Source organism: Nanorana parkeri, unplaced genomic scaffold (assembly GCF_000935625.1).
Source record: "Nanorana parkeri isolate BGI_ZX_2015 unplaced genomic scaffold, ASM93562v1 scaffold539, whole genome shotgun sequence".
NCBI classification, from domain to species: domain Eukaryota; kingdom Metazoa; phylum Chordata; class Amphibia; order Anura; family Dicroglossidae; genus Nanorana; species Nanorana parkeri.
In genome coordinates, this window is record NW_017306807.1 from 880,765 (window position 1) to 907,378 (window position 26,614).

General features: G+C 39.6%; 1 protein-coding gene across 4 annotated transcripts in view; it reads right to left on the minus strand.

Annotated features, from left to right (window-relative positions):
- REPS2 (RALBP1 associated Eps domain containing 2) overlaps positions 1-26,614 on the minus strand; it is a 104,349-nt gene that overhangs the window by 38,741 nt on the left and 38,994 nt on the right. For 2 of the 4 annotated variants that reach the window (XM_018561725.1, XM_018561720.1), the window contains exons 5-10: positions 18,224-18,324; positions 11,366-11,507; positions 10,415-10,478; positions 9,342-9,484; positions 2,966-3,042; positions 2,221-2,298 (exon numbers count right to left, since the gene is read on the minus strand). In XM_018561725.1, coding sequence (XP_018417227.1) covers positions 2,221-2,298; positions 2,966-3,042; positions 9,342-9,484; positions 10,415-10,478; positions 11,366-11,507; positions 18,224-18,324 — 605 coding nt within the window. The remainder of the gene's footprint in view (positions 1-2,220; positions 2,299-2,965; positions 3,043-9,341; positions 9,485-10,414; positions 10,479-11,365; positions 11,508-18,223; positions 18,325-26,614) is intronic. The other 2 variants (XM_018561722.1, XM_018561721.1) reach the window with 2 other exon arrangements.

A 26,614-nucleotide genomic window follows, 5' to 3' on the forward strand; every position in this document is an offset into this window, starting at 1 on the left:
GCCCCGCCCACACGCCAGACGCAGCTCCCGCCTACACGCCCGACGGCCGCAGCTCACGCCCACACGCACGATGGAAGCGGAGTATCATCCGCCGGGACCGGCAACAGCACGCCGCCTTCCGGGACCTCGTCCGGTCCTCCCCCAGCCAGGTAAGACATCCCCCGAAAAAAAAAGACCTAGTGTCTTATTTCGTGCAAAAAAAAAAAAATAAGACACTGTCTTATTTTCGGGGAAACACGGTATGTTAAATTTCCAAAAAAAAATCTATGAATTTTTTTTTTAAATGTGGACAGTGGCACACACCTGTGAGTTCTCTTCTGCAATGGTGACCTTACAGAAGCTAGTATTTCTGAGTAATGCGTGGCTTGGAACAATCGTTTCATATATACATAACTCTCAGTAGATAACACGCTCTTCCACATCCCAGAAGAGTTCACTGTATCACAGGAGTTTCCAGCATGCTGGAAAATCTCTGTAGTTCTTTAGTGATCATTACCTGTTACCTACTGAACAGGGAATGTGCTACATTAAAATAGAAATGATCTTATGATACACTTATGTATCAGAAAACTGACTAATTAAAGAACACAGACTAAATCCATGACAAAGGTCTTGAAATCTCCCAGCGTTTAGTGCCACAAACAAGTAACTTCAGATTTCTCACGGACTGTCATTCTGAGGAAAAAGATATACTAATGTATCGACCACTTATACTGTGTAAAATGTTATTTGTTTATTTGCGCTGCCATGAAGAACATCTTTTTTGGAAGCATCCCTGCTTTCCCTATATATATTGCACTCCACTGATGATGTTGAGGTATGCCACTCTGCAAATGTATGAGAGGTAGTGGTGAATCAGCCTCATTCAAAAGTCATGTGATATCCCAGCAAAATTAAGGGGGAAAAAATCAGTGTAAAAAGGCAAATAAAATAAGTTCAGAGGAAAGTGAAAGCACTACCCATTCCAGTGAAGCAACTAAATCATTAAAAAAAAAAAAAAAAAAAGTTCCATTATGGTAAAGGTAAAAAGAAAAAAGTAAAATCTAATCTGGTTTTATAAATCAGTTTCAGTACTTGTACTTCTATACAGCTGGCTTAAATGGGGATATTGAGTTTTTAATTTGTAACAGCAGGGAGAGGTACCCATACTCTGCAGGTTCTATGCTTCACTAACTGCATTGACGGATTTAACCAACATTGCCATCTGCTGGTGAAGGTAATGTTCCACTGCTGCTTACAGAGACAGGGGCCTATGTACATTACTACACCAAGGACTAGAGAGGATTTCAGTACCTCGTGGATACCTCTTGAATCTCTTTAAACATTTGCATTACTCCACATGTACACATCTGTCTATGCCAATGATTTCTTTAAATTTGAAATTCTAGAATATAGGAAGAAGTATTTTTGTTCCAATTCTGCTGTCATCTGTGACATTTTAAATATACCTTTTTGAACTGTCATATTGATACACAACTTGAAGATATCTAGTGGGCCAAAAACACATATGTTCTGCAATTATTTCTATAACAAGGTAACAGGCACCATTTCCCCACTTCCCATCTCATGTATATTCCCATCTCTTCTTTCTTCAATCACCAGTAGTTGAGTGAGTGAGTTGTTATCACAGAAATAACTGATCAGTATTCAACCAAATTGTGCTCAGAAAACAAACAAAAAATGAAATGTTCTATTTTATCTCTAATCCAAGGTCAAAAACTACTGGCTAAATACAATGGAACAATGTTTAACCTGGTACTATTAGCAAAGTTATAATACCCGCTATACTGGAACCTAAAACATGGGGCATGCACATAGTCTAAACAGTTAAGCTGACACACACAATTAGCATGCAAGCTAAATGAAAAACAGAGTGGAAAGACGACTTTTTCACTTCAGCAATTGCATTTTGACAGCGGATGTACGCCACTGCCAGATTACATGACAGTGACTGCAGCTGATTGACTACAGTCACTGTTCAGCCAAAAATATTTGTCCCTGCTCCTTCCACTTGATTTGAGTTGATTGAGTAATAGACTTTTGTTGAACCAGCAGGGCCACCCACTGTAAGAATTTCATCAGATTCCTGTATATCAGCCAAAATTCTAAGAGTGTATGGCTAGCCTTACAACCATTACTTTTCTTAAAACACTCACATAACATGATATAGCTCAGGTATAAAACAATAGAATAAAGATAAAAACATGAATTAATACTAACTGGCTCGGTGTTACTGGATTCCACATCAAAGAGAATCAGTGGCTCGGAGTTGGCTGGATCTTCACAGACGGTTTCCAGCTGATTATAACAGTAAATACAACATAAGAAAGTAATAAGATCCTACAATGTGGTCTACCTCTCATGTTCATCATACTGAAAATGATATGAGCACAAAAAGCAGCACAAACGTTCAGGTTAGTATAGGAGCGACTGATAACATTCAGAGATATATATATATATTTATAGCTGAAACGTATAATCCTGACAATGCTGCTGGAGCACTGACTGATGCTTGATGCAGCATGTCTATTTGTAGCATGCACAAAATTATGCATCCAAATTGCATAGAATGATAGCATGTAGCTATTCCAGCACTGCGGCAGATCCAACAGTTCAAATGGTAAAGTATATAGAGTACTTAGTCCAAAAGAATTCTACTAAAGGAAACTTGTCATGAGAGAAGCAAGGAAGCTCCTATTGCTGATCTCTTATGAAAATGCAAGTAGCTATGCCTTTATTCTGACCCTCTCACGTTAAAACTTGGGCTAGCATATAAGGACTTCAGACTTTTCTTGTCAGCAAACATATTTAAGTCAGTGACTTGTAAAATAATGAAGCCAGGGGGTTAGCAAAACAACCAAGCAAATAGCACTTTAAGAAGGAAGCAGACACATGCCTCTCCCACCTGGTTTATTTTCAACTAACACATTTTTGCTGATTGTCCTTTTAAAGAATTCCTTCTTACCTCTTTTCTAATTGGACAAACTGTGCTTGTTCCACGATATGCTTCATACATACCATCTGTACTAGGCTTCAAAGATGCTGAAATTAAAATCAATATTCATTACTGGTTTTCTTCAAATATAGATTATATTTCTGCATGAATGCATTTAAATACATGAAGGGGAAAATCAGCATTTTATATATACCCACATTTGTATTCAGAACTGTAACCAAAAAGTAACAAGCTATACATTTTACAGGCTGGGGCACAAATATTGTGCAAAACCCAAACAAGTGCCTGGTTAGGGCAGGGTAGCTCCAAGGCAACACCCAATAATAGTAAACTACCAAAGATAAAGATTGTGAACATTTACAATCTTTATCTTAGGGTGGGACACAAAAGTGCAAACTTTCCATGTGATAATGCATGTCTCTGCACTTAGTTTACACAGCTGGTATCAGGGGAACAAAAGCCATAGACTGGAAAAAGTAGTCTGGTTGGTCAATATTAACGACCAAAACTTTACATGGCGGTCAGATAACAAAATATTAATTCTATGCCCAAGGGTAAACTGCAAATGCAATGCAGAAAATGCTACTCACGTCAAAAAGTATACTTCATACACCTGAATTACAGTCTTATATCATTTTCCTAACGTCAGACTGGGTAAATCTTGAAGAAGACCTCCAGGCAGGATTACATTCTCTTGCTAGTCATTCTATGCTGTGAAAGCTTACTCCTTCAGTTTTTAATCTCTTACGTATACTTTTCATATTTCCTGTGAATTGCAATCCCCTAAATGCACAGGATGTAAATAAGCAGACTGCAAACGACAAGTAAAGCTTTGACTCCCTGGCCTGATAATAAGGACATTGTCATAGCCGAGAATACTACAATATTGTAGAGATGAAAAGCAAAAGCTCAGTACAAGTAGGAAGTGTCCTGCCTTCTCCTTGTGGCCCAACCACCTTTAAAATCCAATTAAAATTGTCTATAACTTTAATTCTCCATCTTGAGACTCCGAGTAAACTTATATCTACTCTCTCATTACTAATCCATCTTTTTGTTGGTCTTCCACTCCTTGATCTTTTTCAAAAATCTTTTTTAGGGTTATTTAACTTATTCATATCAATAATAAGAATACGCCATTTATGATTCTTGTTTTATTATGTATAATTGGATGTAGTTAGTTAGTTGTGCCATTTTAACTTTTTCCTTAAAAAGTCAATCTTAAAGTGTAACTCCCCTTTTCTTTAGAAAATACAAATCCATTCTGTATTTTTATTGTAATTTTAAAAAAATTACAGGGGCTGCAGATTAAAATGTAAAGGTAATTTGTTTATAACGTTAAATTACAAAATGGCTTATGTAGCAATTATACTACATTCACTTTTTTTATACCGAAAGTGGAGTTTTCCTTTAAAACTTTGCTTTTCACCAGTTTAGTCCCATCTCTAATTCTGTTGCCTAAGTCTCCACTCAATACATACAAAATCCTTTAAGCTGTGCTCCAGCTAGGAACCCTCCTCACCAAAAATAAAATACCACCCACCCCCCTCGCTGCAGCAAGGAAACACTAAACACCTGTTACTTAATTTAATCATGTGATGCAACAGGTCCCAAATGTTCTACGCATCTTTTAGACTGCACACTAGGAGGATCCTTCTTCAGGAGCCCATGTTGCTGCCTGAATGACGTGGACTCCTCATGCTGGCTGCCCACAGAAGGGTCCTTAAAAGCTCCCGAGGACTACAGCTGCATGATGATGTCAAAACAAGGGGACCAGTCAGCAGTGGGCCTGGATTGCAACACTTGTCCCCAGTCCCAGAAAAGGCGCTGGAAGTGGATCATGTGAAGGCAGACTCCAGTGAATGAAAAGTGCTTTCAAGGGCTTTTTTAAAGGAGAACTATGAGGTGAGTGCTTTTCACTCACCTCATAGTTCTAGCCGACCTGTGACAATGAGACTGTCATAGGTCGGCTCAGTAGATCGGGAGGTGAGGGAACACATACCGGCGTTCGCTTGCCTCTCGATCCTGTCACAGCTCTCTGCCGTGACAGGGGAGGGGCTGGATTCCCTCCTCCCTGCTCCGATCCGCCAGCGCTGACTGGCGGAACGGACGGGGAGGGGGCGGGAACAGCTACAGCTCGCGGTATACTGAGCCTAGGGTGACGGGAGGGCGCTAGTTTGTATCCTCCTGTTACCCTAAGGAGAACTATGGGGGAAAATACTTAACCCCATAGTTCTCCTTTAAATACAAACTTGTGGTGGGAATAGGGGTGGTGATCGTGGGAGGATTTGAGGAACTTTACATTATGCCAGAGATGGGCTTTGATTCTGAACCATCTTTAGAGATTAATTAGAGATTAGCAGCTACTCTTAGGTTTTGCCCTGGATACATGTTGTCTACATTGATCGTGCAGCCCAAATAGCAGAACAATTTTACTCATTTATATTCGGTTTACAACATTTGCTTGTTTTTCCATTATGACATTATCACTGGTGCAAGATATATTCTGTAGTGTTCCACTTGCCATTAAGTACGAAGATCTGAACTACATCAAATTGTAACAAAGTATATGTCTAGCCAAAACATAGGGAATGATTAAAACCCCTGTTAATTTTGTATTGATGTCCCTGCTGGGTAGATTTATCTTCCATTAGTGTCCTGACGACTAAAAGTTTACAGTTGCCACCAGAATAAGAGGTGGGGTAAAATCTTCAACTATTTTTTAGAGTACAACTGTCTAAGAGACAGCACAGTGGTATAGTGGTATAGTGGTTAGCGCAAAGAGTTTGCATGTTCTCCCTGTGCTTGCATGGGTTTCCTCTGGGTACTTCCCACGCTCCAAAGACATACTGGAAGGTTAATTGCCTTCTGTCTACCTCGGCCCTGTATGCATGTGAGATAGGGACCTTAGATTGTAAGCTCCTTGAGGGCAGGGACTGATGTGAATGTGCACTATGTAAAGCACTGTGTAAAATGTCGGCGTTTTATAAATACCAATAATAAATAAGAGAGCTATTCTCCTCACTTTGCAAAGAAATCCCATCACTTACTTTGCATGTCTGGGACTGGAAGTGAAGGAAAACCATCCCAATGGGACACAGACAGGAAAAATAAACTGACAAGGGTTTTAACCCTTGCATATCTACAACTGAAAAAAATATTCAAGTAAATTCTAACCTATTTATGTTATAAAAGGTTTATACTTCCCAATTACATGTTAAATTAATTTGACACATTTTTAACCGAAAATTATTTCTCTGCACTTTTTAATAAATAAACATGCAATTGTTTTAACTGCTTTGATATTTGCTCAAGCTACCCAATACACGTGATCTCTGTGACCATGACACATAATATCAAATGTAAAATGTGTTTGTTGATACATAAGCAGAGCAGGAAATGCGTACAATGCATTTGCATTTCCTTTATTTCTATTTGCTTGTGGCAGATTTTCTATGTTATTATCACTACATCGACGAGGCCATCATACTCATGTGCAGCTTGTGATGTCTCAGAAGCAGCTTGTTGCTGTAATTCTTATTCCAGGCATGAAGCCATAAATGTCTGCTCTTGAAAGCTGCAGCCCAGCAGATTGGCATCTGTAGAGCTGTGTAATGTTTATTTCTATACACATACACACTTTGTTTAGATGGTATCAATCTGGATTTATTGCTTTTGCGGCAATTTGTACAACCCATTCATCATATTATCCTTCGGTTGTATTTATTATAGGCCTCTAGAATACCGATACATTTTCTTAGTTACACAGTGGTAAGAAAAGCTTCAAACTAGTAGCATCGACCACAGGAATAATCAATACATAAATCCCAGTGCAGAGTGGCAAGAGATTATATGTTTCCCTCTTATTAAATGAAACAAGAATCAAGATGTAGGCCTCATTTACAAACACTCAATGTACACGTGCTGTCAGTAGCAACCAATAATAATTATAATGGTATTTTTACACTGTGAATAAAAACAAAAAGGTAATATCTTTTGAGATGAACACCTGAACACCCATTTTTTTTTAATGAAAGGAGCTTAAGGTATACCTAAAACCAAAACATATATCTGCTATCTGTGTCCCACTGGGAAAATTACCCTAATTTCCTGTTCAGTAGACACAACAGGAGAGGAAAGCTCTCCAATAAGCAAAATCTCCTCCTAGCTAGCTGTCGCTGTAACAAGTGTCCCTATTGAAAGTCTTCCCCTTTATTTCTGATCCGTTGACAACTCAAAATTTTGGATTTCCCCAATGGGACACAGGCAGCAATAAATCTGACAGAAGTTCTAAGCCTCCCCTACTAACATGACCCCCAGAGGCAGAAGCATGATGGGATTTGTAGTTTCAGCACAGCTGGAAAGCCAAGGTTGCCTAGCCCTGAGCTAGGCAAATAGGTAAGAGTATGATCCAGGGTTGCTTCAGTTGGTCAGGTCTAGGTTCAGCAACATGTCCCCAAAAAATGAGGTCAGCTGCCTATCTTAATATACTGAATGGCCAGGTTTTTCTATCAGTTATTTTTTTTCTTCTTTACTGATGGCATGGGCATATTCCAAGAGGACAATGCCAGGATTCTGTCATGAAACCAGACTCGACCCATGCACTCAGAATCCTGCACGAGCACCTGTGCACGGGCATAGTTTCACAGCATGCGCATGAACATGCACACACACGTATTGCTGATATTCACGCTAAACGGGCTATTTAAGGTTGTGACATTCTTGCTTCCAATGCTTACTTGTCTTCAGCTGTTCCCGGCTTGTATCCTGTAACCTGCATCTCAACTCTGATCAACGGTTATTGACCCGGCTTGGCTGACTAATCATCTGCTCTTCTGGATTCCCTTGGCCTGTTTCTGACCACGCTCCTGCTTGCTGCTTTGTACTTTGCTGCCCGCAAGTTGCTGACCCGGTCCGTCCCTGACTAGGTTTTGTCTGCTGTTCTGGTACCTCGCTGCTTGACCGTTGCTGACGCGGCTTGTCTTGGACTTCACTACTACTGGCACTTCTATCCGTGTACCTGTTCCACTTCCAGGAGTTCTTGGACTTGAGCTGCAAGAAAGGCCTCCCTCGTCAACTCAGACTCCCCTGAGGTACATGGTTCTGACAGATTCAATGGGCTCAAATTGTTCCAAGAGTGCTTCAGAAAGCATGAGACATCATCGTCACACATGGATTGGCTACCACAGTCCAGACCTTAACCCCGTTGAGAATCTGCTCCCCATTGGAATGTGCTGGAGCAGACTTTACGTAGTGGTCTTACTCTCCCATTATCACTACAAGATCTTGGTGAAAAATTAATGCAACCCTGGACGGAAATACATTTTGCAACATTGCATAAACTAATGCATCAAAATGTTGCCACGATGCATTCTGTATTCAAAGATAAAGGCGATCCAACTAAATATTAGAGAGTGTGACTTTTTTGGTCAGGCAGTGTATTAACAGTGCTTATGGAGCCCAATAAAGTACTACTGTTTGCATAAGAATAAAATTACCTTGCTTACATGTGGGGTCTCCATTGAAGACGAATATGAGTTACATTGTTTGTTTTCTATTAAAACAGTACTCATTTAAGCTAGGCAATAAAACACACCAGTTTATAAACCCTCCCGGCCCATTTGGCAAATTTAAAGATTAGCCATTTGTGCCTGCAACCCGCAGTAGGCAATCATTATTTCTACTAATACAATGTCTAGTTCAAAAGCCAGACAGCTTGAAATAACTTTAAAATGTATGTGCTGGCATACTGGCTATCAATTATTTTCAGGTATATTCTTAGTTTATAAGCCAAACTGGCTTTATGCTGTTAGATGGGTTTCAGCTGTGATGAACGTGCCTGAAAGCATGCTCATCGCTTGTATAAAACAACAGCCAGCACACCCTATAAATATGTGATCAGCTTCAAGTTGGGGGCTGAGGGGTGCTTTACTGGCTTTAGGAGGCCAAAGCTACTTTTTTTTGTTTTCAATCTGGTGGGCAACATATTTTATTGATTTTAGGCTTTAAATCTTCATAAATCCTTGCTATACGCATACACTATATGGGGATATAAAAAAAGCTTCCCCAGGCACAGAAATATTGTGTGGAGTTCTATATCTTTTGGGGTTAACCAGACCAAGAGTGATTGCATCTTATGCACCCACAGTTATTATACCACTAGAACAAAACCTACACTTGTATTTACTCTCATTCCGCATGTTACCTACATCAAAATAAATCTTTCTTTTTAGCAAATAGGAGCAGAAACTCTTATTAAACAAGACGATATACTTTTATTTTTAGTATTGTACTACCAAATACCCAGGAAGGAAACTAGCATTGACATTGTTATGTAAAGTTGCTGATATATTAATATATTGATCTGAAAAAATAAATATTTATTTACCTGGCTGAATGATTTCAGACAACAAGTTCTTGGGTAGCGTATCTGGCAAATCAAAGCCATTCTTCCTAGCAACAATAAGATGAAAAGCCGCACAAAATTCCGCAAGAGTCAGCGCTCCATCACAGTCAACATCACTAAGATCCCTGAAAGAAAACAATTATCTGTAAAAGTATACAGAACTGAAATGTCAAACCCAACTACCCGAAGGTCACTTTCATTTTATTTTCTAACTCACAATACAAAAAATGTAGGCGATATCCGACTGGATGAAATACTGTTTTTATCACCCCTATATTCTGTAACTCTACTTATTAGGGAACAAAATGATATTTCCAATAACATACTTCCACTCTTTAACTGCGGTTTAGAGCTGTGAGGAACAAAAACAAACAGGTGAATTACAATGTAATAAGGAAAACACTATAAAATGGATGTTTATATCAATTTTTTTTTTTAACTACCTCCGGGCCGGCCAGGAGCTCTCTCGATCTGAGCGGGCGTCTCTAGACGTCCGCTCAGACACGCCCGGCGCGCGCGCGCGGGAAACGGGTGCGCGCAATTTTAAAGCTTGACATGTTTAGTGTCTATTTAACCGACGTGACCTGATCTTTAATATTTGACCAAAAAACTGGGTAATAATAAATGTTTCCTAACATAATGTTACAAAAAACGTTTTTTTTTCAAAATTTTCAGTAATTTTTCCTAATTATAATAAAAAATAAAACCCGTAGTGGTGATTAAATACCACCAAAAGAAAGCTCTATCTGTCCCCAAAAAATGGTATAAAATTCATCTCAGTACAGCGTTGCATGACGGAATAAACGTCAGTCAAAGTATCGCAGCGCTGAATACTGAAAAATGGCCTGGCCAGGAAGGGGGTCTAAACACCTGGTCTTGAAGTGGTTAAACCTGGTTTGAGGGCCTTCTACACAAGGACTTCAGCTTGTATAAGAGCAGTGTACACAGCATGCTGGAGCTACTTTTCTAATGCTTTTTAAAAGCTTTCTGCATACACTTACTCTTATACTGCAGGCACTTCCATTTATCATATACTTTTACAGTGTTATACTCACCAAACATGTGAAAGTTCTGGAATAGGAAGCTTTGATTTGGTAAAGAAATGTTTAGCCACCGAACCTGTGCGGAATAAAAAACATCTATAATAGTTTTCACATGAACATATGTACTGGAATTATATATATAAAATTTTGTTTCCAGTAGTTCAAACTGCACTGTAATGTCAGGTAGAGGTCATGCCACTCAAACCTCAAACATACATAGCCTGTTGAATTTTCTAACCTTATTATCAGCCCATTTCTCACAAACCCAACGAAAGCAAATGGGGTGCTCCTAATTATTGCATTGCTTGTGATGATCATGGTGAACCTGACCCCTTTATAGGCAGTGGTAGTTGGAGGCACTCATTACTGCACATGGAAATATTACATCTTCTTAGAAGACTACCATGTAAAGTTATAGATGGAAAGTATAATTCCTTAATTGCGTTCATCATTGGCCAATTATCAGAGTGGGTCTTCCCAGCCCAGCGAGTTGTTCAAAAACATGTAGCAACTTCATTTATATCTCATATTATTCTAGAGAAGATATTTGTCCCAGTGTAAGCAATTTCACTATCTGCGTTAGGTCAGTGGTTAAAATTAAGTAGTTGCTATTAAAAGATCTGGTTCTTTAGCTCATTAGGATTTAGACACCCAGCCCCTCTTCCCGGCTCACAGAGGTTTATTGACAGCATTGTACAACCCTGCTTAATGATCATTTAGTGTTTTGCAGAACACTTTTACTCCAGTGCCCTATCTTCCATTTAATGTCTTATTCTTGCAAGATCACTTTCAAAATTAATGGGATACCTAAAACGTATAGCAGCTAGTTTTCCCCTACAATTTTGGAAACCTAGGACTGATGTATGCAAACTTTTCGATGACCCAGAGCCTTATGTGTGAAGTATAACACCACATATAATTACACAGCTTAGAAACACAATTTAGAGCAGTTATTTATTGTACCAGAAATGAAGGAATTTAGATCTGGTTGAAGCGTTATAAACTGGTTAGTATAATACTCTCGCTGCTCTTCCGTTATCCTCCAGGGGTCCTCAGAGTAACTGTCGGAACTGTCCTGTGCTTCTCTTTCAGCTGTAAAGGACTGCTGTGTAGAGAGACAGGTCTGTCAGTGATCAATGCAGCATAAACTTCATAGCATCTGAAATGCCCAAACATTAACATTTTACAGCATATACTTCTGAATTATGTTTACACCCAAATATTTTACCATGCACACATTTAATATAAAGGACAACTCACAATGTATAAAACTTGTAGATTTAAAAATGTCACAGAAATTAATTGCCACCTATTAAAAGCCAAACACAATTCGGATGTGTTTGGCCATATATCATTCTTTCATATTTAGGTTCAGAGTTGAATGACTACACACAACAGAGAATGTATGCAACAATTCTGTCACCCAGCCACTAGAAAAACAAATACCATGTGGGCAGCATAGTGGTTAGCGCTTCAGCATTGCAGCCCTGGGGGTCCCTGGTTCGAATCCTGGCCAAGTCACTATCTGCACATCACGCTCCAAAGACATGCAAAGACATGTAAATTGGCCTGTATGTATACATGTGAGAATGGGAACTTAGATTGTAAGCTCCTTGAGGGCAGGGACTGATATGAATGTGCACCTAAATAAAGTGCTGCGTAAAAATTTGTTAATAAATAAATAAATGTGATACAGATTAAAATCTTTTTGTATAACCACAGATTTCATGGATTTCATGAGGCAAAGAACAATCAGCAACAGGTATAACTCCACAGCAAAGAATTAAAACTCATCCTTCTCTAATATAAACCACAGATAATTGAAATCTGATTGACTGATATAGGTTGCTTTACTTTGGGCATTTTTCTTTTCGATAAATGAGCCTATTAAACTGCTGTGCCCACAAACTAAGAGTCATATGTAGAAGGTATAAAAAGCAGCAGCAATAGAGTAGAAAAAACATTTTTTCTTAATTTTACATCCTACAATATTTCATCACTTCAGCACTTTTAAAAGAGGGTTTTTAAAAAAAATATAAAATAACTGTTTTCAAAAGGTAATTAACCCATAATATACTTACCTGTATGGAGTTCCTATTACCAGTTCACATTCTTACACAAAGTATCACTTTGTCTTACACATTTGACTATTTTTGGTATAGGCTTTCAGAGGGGGGCTGTGCGGCTCTCGGGGAGCTCTCAGGAAGGGCTGTACAGCTCTCAGGGGGGCTGTGCAGCTTTTAAGGGGGTCTGTGCAGTTTACAGGGGGGCTGTGTGGCTCTTGGGGGTGATGTGTGGCTCTCAGGGGTGGGCTGTGCGGACTCTCAGGGGTGGGGGGCGGGGCGGCTCTCCTGGAGGGTAGCTGCTGCTCAAAAGAGCCAACGGTCTGGGATCGCCTTGGTACACGATCAGGGACGGTGACAGTCAGGTAGCAGGCGGCAGCCTCTAAACAGGAAAATTAGACGGCTGCTTGCTAGGGTCTCTCGTCTAATATGCCTTTCTGTGTATCGAGGCGATCCGGGACGGTCTGATCTATTTTCATTGGTGGTCCCTGAACTTGGGCTCGCGTGCCAGCAGCAGAGAGCCCCGCATGCCATAGGTTTGCCACCACTGCTCTAGACAGTGGTTTCATGGCATTTTGGTTAAGATCATATTAAACCCTGCCTCACATGCAAAATCCAAATTAGGTCCATACTAAACAACTACATACCATGTCATCCAATTTATTGATTTGTCACCATTTATATATGACATCTTAAGGAAGTTGGGATGTGGGAAATTTAAGTGTCACTTTCTATTTTTCTGAAAAACTCAGTAATGATTCAGCGAAATACATCTAATGAACAGGCTAACCTAATACAAAGTACTGTATAATTTTGGGTCTGGTTGGATGATACAATATAATACTGCATGTTAAAAAAAAGTTTAGAAGGGTAAAAATGCCATGCAGCTGCTCTATATACACTTACTTGATTTCAATTAAGACTTTTAAGTAAGTATAAAAGACAAAAAATCTAGACAATCTAGCATTTTCAAAAGGCAATGGCAGCCTACATTTTTCTTTCAGCACAAGTTTTCTTTAATGCATCAACTTGTGCAATCTTGCCTTACATACAGTGTTAACTGTGAGATTAGGTTCATAATGACGAAAAAAAAATGTTTATTCTGAATTTTTCATTATATTTTTATTTAATGAAATATTTTCCTTTGGAGGTGCCAGACACATATTTGCTGTGTTGCTCTGAGTGAACAATCATTTTCAAAGAATTCACTTTAGACCAATCAGACCAATATATTTGCATTCCCTAAAATACAGTAAAAAACACAATCAATTATAACATCCATGCTACAGTGAAAACAAGTGAAACATTCTACAGCCCATGTAATCATTTCATCTTGAATACTACCATAAAAATAATTAAAAGGGTAAAAAAACTGACCACCCACGGTTTGAGATTTTGTAGATATGATCTAGATCAGGCCTTCTTAAACTTTCTCCACTCGTGACCCCTTTTTGGCCGAGGAAATAAAACCTTCCTGTGCACACGTGCTCAGTAAGGTACCAAGCGACCTTAAAAAACGCACTACACTGCAAATTATACTTTAAACTGAAATAAAACAATCTAGCTTGGAGCCCAGGCTTCCTCGCCCGCCTGGCCCCTCACACAAGTACCGGCCGCGACAAGTATCGCGACCCCCCTGTTCACTTGCGGGACCCCATATGGGGTCGCGACCCACACTTTAAGAAGCACTGATCTAGATAACCAAATAATCCTAATTTGGACATTTATTGCCTCAATACTTAGAGAACTATGGGGTCAGTGTTTTTCCCCATAGTTCTCCTTAGGGTAACGGCAGGACACAAACTAGCGTCCTCCCGTTACCCTAAGCTCAGTATACATCGAGCTACAGCTCGCGGTATACTGAGACGCTGGAGCGGATCCCGATGTAGATGACGGGATCCGCCCAGCTGCGTGAGTGACAGCTGGCTCTGCCTATCTAGAGGCAGAGCCAGCTGTACCCGCCCCCTCCCCCGTCCGTTCCACCAGTCAGCGCTGGCAGATTGGAGCGGGGAGAGGGGAATCCAGCCCTCCCCCTGTCACGGCAGAGAGCCATGACAGGATCGAGAGGTGAGCAAACCTGGTATGTGTTCGCTCACCTCCCGATCTACTGAGCCGACCTGTGACAGTCTCATTGTCACAGGTCGGCTAGAACTATGAGGCGAGTGGAAATCACTCATCTCATAGTTCTCCTTTAAAAATGCCTTGCATTACTCTTTAGTAAAATGCAGGCCAGAGGGGCAGTAGATTACTTGATCCTGATGTTAAAAAATGTGTCTCACGGAAAAATTAGCTGTTGTCTAATGTAGAGGAAGTTTGTTCTTTTGAGAGAAAGCCTATCTCTATCGTATTTGAGTAGTACTGCCTAAATGCTGCATGAAAGGGCTCTGCTGCCCTTCCTTTCTCTCTAAACGTGCCCACCAATTTAATGTCTTCCAAAACACCTGTTAGTGATGCCAAATGTCATGGTCATCCGTGTGCTTATTTCAGCTCTCAACTGAACTTCCAAGCCCTCAAATGGCTCGTGCAATAGCTGATCACATGTGCAGCACAATGGCAACTGCAATCAAAATAGAGGCTAAGATAAGATCTTCCTTGGCTGTAAGGGATAGGAGGGTGTAGTTCTGCTTTAAGCAACTACATACCAAGTCCTCCAACTTGCAGCTGTATCCCCATTAATATATGGCCGCTGTATGGAGGTTAGGTTGTGGGAAAGTTGGGTGTTACTTTCTAGTTTTCTGAAGTGCTCAATGACTATTTAGCGCAATACACCTAACAAACAGGCAAATACCTGACAAAGGGCATAAGGAAAATGGAGGCCTTAAAGCTTAATTTGAAGTCACTGAAATAGATTACTCAGATAGATGAACGAACAATATCCATTGTCATAGTCCTATCTCTACTTGCCTGCGGTAAGGCAGTTTTGTAGTATGTCTAAATATGACTGTGCAGTCCAGTAAGCACCTGGTCGGATGTCCCATCTCTTTCTCAGTACTTCAAGTCTGCGAGGAAGCTTGCATAGCTTGCAACCCCATTTGGAGAGACTATCCCAGTTTTGGAACCAAATCCCTCTATCTTTCCTCCTCATTTGTCCCTCTTTTTGATCTAGTGTATTAAAATAAATGTACTATCTAACTACCAAAAAAGTGCTAAACTACGCTAAACTATATGTCCAACCTCTAAGTTATTGCATTTGTTATTATGAGAAGATAGCATAAAGGAATAGTAGTTGGAATATAAGCACACATGGGTTTAAGAAATCAATGTTTGCATTTTAGTTCTTCCTGGCCCATGTACCTGGAGGCATGTCCTTTGCCTACACACTTTGTGCTAACAGGTGTCCCTCTTTCTTATCTTTGAAAATTGAGCGACATGATCTTATGATGGGGCGTTGGCAGTTACTTAGCTATGCCAGGTCAGATAACTGGAGTGTCAGAGCAGGATGTGCATCTCCACAAGGAAATCAAGGTGTTTTAAAGTATTTCTAAGGGAGTACGTTTAAAATAATAACATACAGGGATACAGAGCTACAGAGAGAGAGAAATGTGTAACATGTCTCTTCTAAAATACAATGAAATCTTTGTTACTGAAGGAACCAGGTACAGTGTTTACCTGTCTACCTCTAACATTCATTTTATTACCCCAGTGAAGATGCTCTTTTAGTGGCAAAGTAAGATCAAAGGTTGAATTTAAAGCCTGCTTCACACCTTTGTATGCAAACATTTAAATCAGAGTTTTAGTGTTTTTTGTTTTTTAACGTGCTTTGCATGCATTTAAACACATATGTAATTGGAAGCAGTGAGTGCACTCCATACATTTTCATGTTTAACGCAAATGGCACCACAGGCAATAAGGGATCATATAGTCCACACCAAAGGACTTATTTTAAAAGAAATAGAATAGCTTTTTTTTTTTAAATTGAATTCACCAAATAGAAGTCCGTCACATGGTAGAACCATTTTGAGTCACTCTGGACTCTTTTTCAAGCTCAACATAACTTCAACACAATAATACTGCACCTCCCTATACAAAGACGTTTTACATACATGTCCCCAGTTTAGATGTAGGCAGTACTTACTGTATTTATAATTAAACGAAAGCTTATCGCAAGCCTGGCAATTTAAACCTAGCATACGATAAAAAATACATGAGCAGAGTAAACAGCATTTCAAAGTGAACTGTAGATGCAAGATATAGGTAGCTGCACTTTTATACAAATATCCACTCCCCTCACCCAATCTCTTTGTATCCCTACTGGTCAGTGAGGTCATCCATCATATTAAGGGGCTGACAGTAAGGTGTGGTAGGCAAGAGGGAGCAGGGCCAAAGTCAACTTTTAGTTGGAAACAATCTAAGATTTAGATATATCTTCAGCCACCTATATCTTCGGATCTATTGATCACCTTGATGTGTAGCTTTGCCTAAAGTATGTTTTGTTTAAATTATTATTCTATACCCATGCCCAAGTTTTTAAAAGGTTATTTTACTAGTAGAACTACTGCAAACCATCCTTCATGACTGCATTTACATCACATTCTTGGAACCATAGCTAAATGTTTTAGCATCGGTCATCTCACCTTTAATTCGTACACTGTATATTATCTGCATATTTGTAGTAAACCAATGTTGTCAGACATATGTAAAGGAATTTAAAAGCTTCTAAAGCTGCCTGACCTGCCATACCTCTACCCAAGACAGTACAATTTCACTGTATAAAAGAGTGTCAACTTGACAGTACAATGCAGTAGAAGTGCCATATAAAATGTACACCTCCATAGTTTGAGCCATGTATGTAACATTTTTATTTGTTCATCTGGGTTTCAGGTTTAATTTTTCAGCATTGCAATATCAAACAGTTAATATGTAGATTCCTGATAAAAATATACCGTAAGTACATTTGCTGCACAAATGACAGAGTGATTTTAATCAACCAAACCTTTTAAAATGATTACATTTATATAGATAGCTATTATTTTATAAGGACCGTAAAATGAAAAACATAAGATAGATAGATAGATAGATAGATAGATAGATAGATAGATAGATAGATAGATAGATAGATAGATAAAATACCTCTCTGACCATAAAACAAATGTTAAAGGTGAATGTTTAAACATCAAATGGCTTTTATATGTTGAATTGAACAGAGTAGCATTATAATAGATGGTGCGTTAGTAACCAAGAAGCTCTTTATCAATAAAAAAAAAAAAGGAGCAGAATCCTTTCCAGAACTATCCTTGTATAGCTAACTTAGAAGAAAGACAAAGAAAAAAACGTATATATCTGCAGCCGTCTCTCTTTATGGTTACAGCACAGACATAGAAATATTGCAGAGTATAAGATTTCAATATGTAAAAAAAAACAAAAAAAAAAACTTTAGCTTCTTGTCTGCTTCATTGGTGTACCATGTGTTCTGCAGATGTCTGACATAGTTAAACATGATAACGATAGCAGGGAGAGGTGATGGATGCTCAGCTAGTCATTGGTACGAGCCTATAGAACATGTCAGCATTTGCAGCTGCAATTTAAACACTGTGCCATCCCTTTTCTACAATCTTATTCCAAGATTTACATTCCACGGCGAGCAGCAATTATTTATAATGGTGGATTCCTGGCAAACTAAAGCAAAAAAAAAAAATCCAGGTGCTGCTGTCTTATCAGACTGTAGAGGAACAGTATAAAATACATGGGTGGAGGGTAAACTGCATTGCTCTGGCATGTTTTTCATTTTGAATTTGCTTGCTGCGTGAAATGTCCTTACCCGGCTGAGAGAAGGCTGCAGAGGAGCAGGCTGGATTCCATAGTTCAGCGGCAACTGTCCATCCTGCTGAAGTAGTGCAGGGTGTCTAGTCTCATATGCTGCTGCAGAGAGGGAATAATAAAGAAGAATCGGTCATGTGACTCACAGGCTGCTGTTGCATGGTTACAAGCTGCAAGTGGTAATTAACTGAATTTAAAGCAATACAGGGCTGCTAAAAGTCACTTAACCAGTTGACTGCTGAGAACATTGCATTCTTCAATAATGGAATCATATGAATAATAAGCATGGACTTCCTGACAAAGATTTCTTACTCTACAGCGTAGTAACAAAGAGTGTAGAGCTCTCTGTTAGATCCACTGTTGCCTGCCATGTGGGGGTGGGGGAGTTATTCGCTTCTCATATCGAATTCATCATGTGATCTTAAATTCTGCTCACTTAGGCCCCGTTCCCACTGCGCGATATGCAAATCGCGCGTTTGTCGCGCGATTTGCATATTTGCGCGACATCGCGAGATTTGCCGCGCGATGTCGCGTTCAAGCTTGCATTGAGCAAGCTTGAATCGCGGCTAAATCCGCTCCAAAAAGGGTCCTGCTGTAGCGACACACGACCCGCGACAGCAGGACCCTTTGCCCCATTGGATTGCATTGGAGCGCGATATCGCGCGGTAATTTGCCGCGATATCGCGGGAATTACCGCGCGATAAATCGCTCAATGTGAACGGGGTCTTAAAGGTAAACACTGAATGAACACCATGCATTTATGGAAAAATGCATTTGTATATACAACTTACATTTAAACCTGATCTGTCCAATCTGCGTGATTGGGTAATGATGAGGCAGCAGGACATTGATGAGGTTATCCTCATCAATGATCCTATTACCAGCTTTCTGTAACTTCTGCACAGTGACACTCAGGGTGTATAGGGAAGTCCATTATTCCCAGACAATCAGGCCTCTAACGTTTTGCACATTTTTTTTTATTAGCTTAACACTGCACATTCCAGGATTTTTTTTTCAACCCTTGCAGTGTAGCTACCCCTGCACTGCAAGGCTTAAGTCCTTATTTTTGTTTAGGTGCGAAAATGACAAAGTTATACACACCCGATCCTCGCACATGGCTGCCTGTTAGACCGGTCCTTCCAGCCTGTCTCCCCCTCCACTCCGGGAGGTCTAAGGTCCTGTGAGTCATCATGTCCTAAACAGTGTATAGGATGTGAAGACTCCAAGGGACATTCCATCGCTCCAGCGGAGAAGGTGACAGGCTGCAGGGAGCCCTGTAACAGCCCTCCACAAGGATCGAGTGAGTATAACCTTGCTACATATGCACCTATGCCAAAATGAGCACTTAACCCTTGCAGTGCCGGAGTAGCCCCAATCTGCATGGGTTCAGAAAACTTTTGCCCAGAGTTCTTCTTTAAAGGATGGAAGAGCAGAAGCATAACCTCATCAATGTGTGTCTGCTCCTTTATTGTACAATTAGGTGGTACTAAAACCTAGCATTCACAATGTGTAGTATTAGCAGTTATGCTTTATTAGTGCAGTATGCTAAAGTGGCAATATGGTGGCAGTACTGTAGGCTTTAAATACCAACACTACAGATACTTGACAAGTGTTAAAGGGTTAGTCCACCCAAAGCCAATGCTGTAGATTTAGTAGTCACAGCAAATTGAAACCACCTGGCAGTTCTAAAATACTTTTCAAGGTCTCTTTTAGGTGAACTGGCCATTTAAGTGAGCCTGAAAAGAATTAGGATGTTGAAAAGCTATGGAGCAAACAAAGTGACAAAAACAAACAAATGTTATAATCAGTAGGGAAGCAAGTGTTCAGAAATGACTAGATACACTGTCTGGCCCAAAAAAAAGTCACACACTGTAATATTCAGTTGGAGTGCCTTTAGCTTTGATCACGGCACACATTTGTCGTGGCATTGTTTCAATAAGCATATGACATGTCACAACATTTATTTTCTTCCAGGAGTTGCATTAATTTTTCACCAAGATCTTGTAGTGATGATGTAGTGTAGTGATGATGGGAGAGTTGGACCCCTACGTAAAGTCTTCTCCAGCACATGCCAAAGATTCTCAATGTGGTTAAGGTCTGGACTAGGGATTCACCGATACCAAGTACTGTACTCTGTACAAGTACAAATACAGATACTTTTGAGCTCCAAGACTAGACTAGAGAAAAATTCAAAAGTTAGGAGGCAACTGTCATTTGTAAGGAGCACACGGAGCTCCTGGGATTTGTACATTCCTGTCTTAATGTATGATTTTGTTTTTATAAACATATATACAGGGATGTACCAATACCATTTTAGCAAGTACTGATACTTACCCAAGTACTGATACATTTTTATTATCATGCAACAGTTTTTCTAAAACAATACAGACTAATGATTTCAGGACAGTGGTGGAGCGCCAGAGCCAGGTCCCAGCTGCAACCCTGGTAGTTCTCGTGAAAATGCCAAGTATCGGCACTGGTATCTGAAAAGTATCGGTGCATCCCTAGTCTGGACTATATGGTGGCCAATCCATGTGTGAAAATGACTCTCAGAAAGTCCAGGAAGGAGTGCCAGTGTTGGCATGGGGAATGGAAACTTTGTGATATCTACTGGTGTGTGACAGAAAGGCCTTCTAGTCTATTGAGAAAATGCATCAATTGTTTGTTAATCCCTTGCCTCCTATACACCAAATAATGTGACGTTTAGTTAGCTTAGTCAACAGCGCAGAGATCTGGGGGATCCAGAAGTAATAAAGAAAAAAAAAAAGAGTAATCTTGATCATGAATATTCTCCATATTCTTAAAATAGAGGGGACATTCCACTCCCTCAGGTCATTCAAAATTTGTTGAGGGAAATAAATTATGTTTATATAGTGTTGCAGAATGTGTTAGCTTAATACCCAGATAGAACATGTAATGTGGATGTCTATGGAACCCAAATTTATTAGGTATGCTTTTTGAGCAGAAAGGGGGGTGTTGCATAAGAGAATTTTAGAAATCTCTACATTTTAATTCCAAGATAGAGCTCAAGGTATTCAGCAATGAAAGGGGATTAGGAAAAGATATGCCTGTGTTAGCAATCATCAGCAAATAGGTTGTTGTTAAAACTTGACTTCTGTAATGCATTAATTGCCCGGATAGTGGTAAACAGCTTGAAATCTATATTTGACAATCAAACTGAATGATGGTTTCAATGGGTCTTTTGTTTTGGTATTATTGCTGAAGGTTTGTAGAAAAGCAGCAGAAGTGTTTTTCCTTTGCTAAACATAATTATATAGCTCAGAATATAGCTTACATTTAGATTGTGTGCCTTTACTAAAAAGAAATTTTCACAACATCAGTACCAGCAGGGTTTTACTATTTTAAGGCCTTTTATTTGAGCTCTTAATGTCTGTAATTAGGGCAACTACAGCTGAAGGAAAGGGACTGGGTATGGTAAGCCAATTACAAAAGTTGACCATGCTGACCGGACCCAAAGGGGTTTGGGTTTGACGATAATCTGTCTACTTTGTGATGCAATTTTGTGAATATCATTAACACATTCTTTTTTTTTTTTTCTTTTTTTCTGGAGGGAGCAAGAGAGAGGGAAAAGAGGGAGAGAGATAGACAGAGAGGGATGAGGGGGAGATATAAAGAGGGAGAGATATGAGGGGGGAAATATAAAGAGGGGGGGAAGAGAAAAGGAAAGAGAGAAAAAGAGGGAGACACAGAGGGGGAGAATGAAAGAGAGCAAGAGAGAGGAGGGGGGGGGGGGGGGGGGGGTAGAAAAGAGACAGCATTAACACATTCTTAAATGGCTGACCATTTGTCCAGTTTATCAATCTTATTTTTGTTTTCTTGTATCCAGTGTTCTGTTATTCGAGAGATATTCTGACCTCAATCTTTTAACTTGGCACTGAAGAAAATTGAATGGGGATTTTTGGTTTGCTAGTCCTAATTCGGGCCAATTAATGTTTGAGATTGGACTGGGCTGTTTGCTTATGTAGTACTTCAAATAGAAAAAACCCTTAAATGTACTTTATGTGCAGAGTTCTGCAGGGTATTCCAAGCACATTGTTGAGATATTTATTTGGCGATACCATTGAATATGTCAGGGTTGTAGCAGGGCACTTCATTTAGGCATCAGGTAAGTTTTGTTATTTAGATACTTCAAAAAGGTAAAAGCTAAAAGGCCTACTATTGTAGTCAGATCAAGAATAAAATAGGAGAAAAAAAGTTTGTGGGATTAGAAAAATTAGAAATAATTACACCAATCCCTGAATAGGATCTGTGACATGGGGAAAATTCTGTATAACCCGCTTTGGTGCCATTTATCTCAAGCCATGTGTCTTCATGGTTATATGGAGAAGCTGCACTAATTTAGTACATTGGGCAGTGGTGAGCGTATTCTTACCTAGGACAGAGCTAAAATGCATCTAAAATCAAAACATTCTTTTGTTTTAGATGAAATGTGAAAGCAATGTTTTTTGTGGTTTTTTTTTGCTATCTGCAACCCAATTTAAAGACAGAAAGTGATGGGAAATCCAAAATTGTACAGTTTCACCAGTAAAGCAGTAAAGGTTAAAGCCTGGTTCCCACCTGGGCGTTTTACAGCGCGTAGGAACGCGCTGAAAAACGCCCTACACCCAAAGAAGTACAGGAGCTTCTTTGGGGCGTTTTTCACGCGTTTCCATTGGTATTTCTGAGTGTGGATCGGGGTTAACAAAGCGGTAACCCCGAGCCACACTCGGGAATACAGCGTACAGGTCTTACCTTGTCCGTGATCACCGATGTGTCCTCCGGCGGCTTCCCGACTTCCGGGTTCCGTCCTTTGCGAGCGGCCACGTAGCAGGGGGGTGGAGCCAGCGGGAAGTTTGAAAGTGAAAAAAAAAATGTAAAAATAGAGAAAATAAGGGGGACGCGTTTCACTGAACGTAAAAACGTGCTAAAAAAACATGAAAAAAAAAACGAGCTGAAAAAATACGCTCAGGTGTGAACCCAGTGTAACTGTTCAAATTAAGACAATACATGGCATTTCACTAACTTTGTATTGTGCCTCCAAGACAGTAGAAATGGACACAGAGTTTAACCCTTTCCCATTCTATAAAAAAAAAAAAAGGGGCTGGCTTTAAATATACTTCAAGTGTAAAATTGAGATCACAACATCAACAATATTATGGTTTGGCACTAGGGAGTTTTCAAATGTTTATGAGTGTTATGGTGGATTTTAGGGAAAGGAGGTGCATAAGAGCGAACTACACAAACGTAGTATTCTAAGAGGGTGCCACTAATGGTCAAATACTTCCCTTTAGTGTCAGGAGTGTGGTATTAAAGTGGTCCTTTACCCCTTTGACTAAAAGTCACATCAGTATACAGCTCTACATGCAGATATGAAATCATCTTACATTCATTAGCTAAACAAACATTTTTATTTTACTGACAATTTCTTTTTTTCCTCCTCCTGGTCCTCTTTGGCACAAATTATGTAATCTGTGCCCGAGCATTGCATCCTGGGAAATCTCATCTGTAATCTCACAAGATATCAGAGAGATGACGTGCATGGTCACATGTCCTAGTCACATGTGCCAGAGTTCCAGGAAAGAAAGGCAGATCTAGTATCCTGCCCTTAGTTAAAATGGTCACGGTCAGAAAACTGGGGAAGAAAAAAAAAAAAAGGTATTCAAAGAATAAAAAGCCGGCAATTATCTAGAAGTATCGGTTTGTAGGTTTGTTATTACAAAACATTTTTTAAAGAGGCCTTTGTTGTTATTTTGAAGATATAGGTCAAGTTTCTCTTTAAGGACTTCCAATAGGAAACTGTTCTTAATGAATGAAAACAAGGTTTCTAACAAATGAAAATACCCCTAGTTCTTTTCTGGAAATTAGACATAAAATGCCTTTGGTAGTTCTTGTTGAAACTAGAGGACAGGGAGCTTTAAAATAAGTGCACTTCTTGTAAACAGATAATATCTAGATGTTTTTTAAAATAAGCTATAAATATCTTTTGAATAGGGAATTGAAGCCCCGTACATTGTGTGAGAGAACTTAACATATGTTAAGCAGAGAAGTTATAGCTTACATGGTTTTTAATTCTCAAAATTTCCATAAGGCTAGTAACTACCCAAATTGACCCATCAATGGCATTTTCTGAACAATAAGTAAGCCCGCAGATTATATCAGTAGTACATAACCAATAGTAGGTTAAGACAGCTAACTGAAAACATAACCTGGGAAGATTAAAGTCGGTCACAAAGACACTGGTAAGGCCTTAGCTGAGTTTCTAGGGTCTTAAGTAGAAACTCACACCAAACAATTGTGGGGTTACAATTGTGGGGTTTAAAGAGGCATACCACCACTGCATAAGCTTATGCTTATGCAGTGGTGGTATGCCTCTTTAAACCCCACAACTGTTTGGTGTGAGTTTCTATTAAAAACAGGGGGTGAGGTACCTTTCGGATTGGACTAGTTTGCGGTTCATTTTGTGTTGAGTAGGGTCTTAAGCACCCATCTGTTCAGGGCAGCGTAAGGTTCAGGACACTGATACAACTGGCAGGTGGGGATTGTTTGCAAGCAATGAGTGATAAGGTTTCCTTGAAGAAGGTAATCACTGAATCGTAGCTGTGATACTGACGACAGCTTTGGGAATCTTGATAGGGAAGCACAAAGACTTCCTTACAACTCCTGGCCCACAGTGGCCTGGTTTCAAATGGTATAGATGCATTGACAGGTGACTTGTAATAGGTATAAGCATACAGTTTGTACAGCACAAGGGATGTTGCTAAATGTTTGGTGCGCAGAGTAAAAATCACTTGTGATCCTGTCCGCGATTTGGGTCTGCTTCCAATGTGGATTTACCACATTTCCCTTTCTGCAAGGTTTCAATGGACACATTTAAATTTAAGTAGGCTATATCTTTTGTAGCAAAGAAAGCTGGATTTATAAAAACTTATTTTTGGAGTAGGGAGGTCAGGCTTTATTGCCGTCTGTGTCCCTCCTGGAAAAATACTCTCTGAAAGTGAGGAAATCCTAAAATGTAGAGTTGTCACAGCAACAGGAATAGAAAGGGAATCTTGAAGTGGGGACAACTGTTCTGGTGACACTTTGGAGAGATTTCCTTACTTCATGTTGTGCTCCTGATACAGGAAGTCAAGGAATGTCTTCCCAAATGGGACATGGAAAGCAAAAACTTGGCTCCAGATATACGTTTAACTATGAAATTTACTCAATGGGCAAGATCCCTTTACATCGTCATTAACTATGAAACTACAATATAATAAAGAACTAATATTCTCTCCAGGCCCTTAATTTTGTCTGTTTTTCTAACTTTGTAAAAATATTCAATTGTTTGTAGTGAGTGCAGGAAGGAAGCTCACTGTGAGACCTTTTTGAGCTGACACCATGTGTGTAGAAACCTCTATTGTTTCTTGGAAACGCAGATGTCAAGCCTAGACTAACTACATAAATTAAAATTCTGTGAAAGTTGCTCGTATACACCAATATAACTGGATTTACTGTATGGTTGATGGTTATTTTGTTGTATCTAAGTGCAGCAAGAAACTGATCCTTTATAAGCAAAAAAAATGCTATTTTTGCATACAATACTCCAAAGTACCCAGAGGCAGTGTAAAATAGTCCCATGATACAATAATTGTGATGCGATGCTGTGGCAATCTGAACATGTGTGGAGCAAATGCTATTGCACAAATTTTCACAGAGCTGGCAGAGTGGAATATTTTACTAACTCTTTACTGTACATTCTATAAGGATGCATAGCTAGCATGTGATTTCTAGTAGATGTGTATATTGTTTACAAATGACATGTCCTAAAGATTTTATCATTCTCCAAGTACCTCCACATTGCAAAAAAAAAAAGGTGGAGTTGGATGTATATTTCTGGAGTGCTGTAAATAAATGGTGCTTCAGAAAACACATTGGGTGGCCAGTGTGCCCATAAAAGGCTATGATCAGAGCTGTTTTATGGGCAGCTCATATCACAGTCAGGATGTACAGAGCCAATTAGGGGCATGTTTCGCTGTACATTGTGATTGGTGTAACTAATCACAACCATCAGAGATGTAAACACTAGTAGTGTTTACAAGCATTCAACCGATTCAGAACAAGACGTTCTCCTCCTTCTAGGCAGATGGGAAGTGTCAATGACCACCAATAATTGTGGAATTTTTGGGGGGATAGGAGAGTTTTAAATTTCCACTGACAACCAATGATCTTCTGGGGAAGCAACTGACTACCAATGATTGTGTAGTATTTTTTTAACAGATGCATGTGGGGGGGTTAAAGTGCCACTGACCACCAGTGATTGTGTGTATACACTGAGAGGCCAGATTATTATGACCGCCTGACGTTTGTAGGCAAATTAGCTATAATTTGGCGCTGAAGTTGCTAGAGGGCCAGA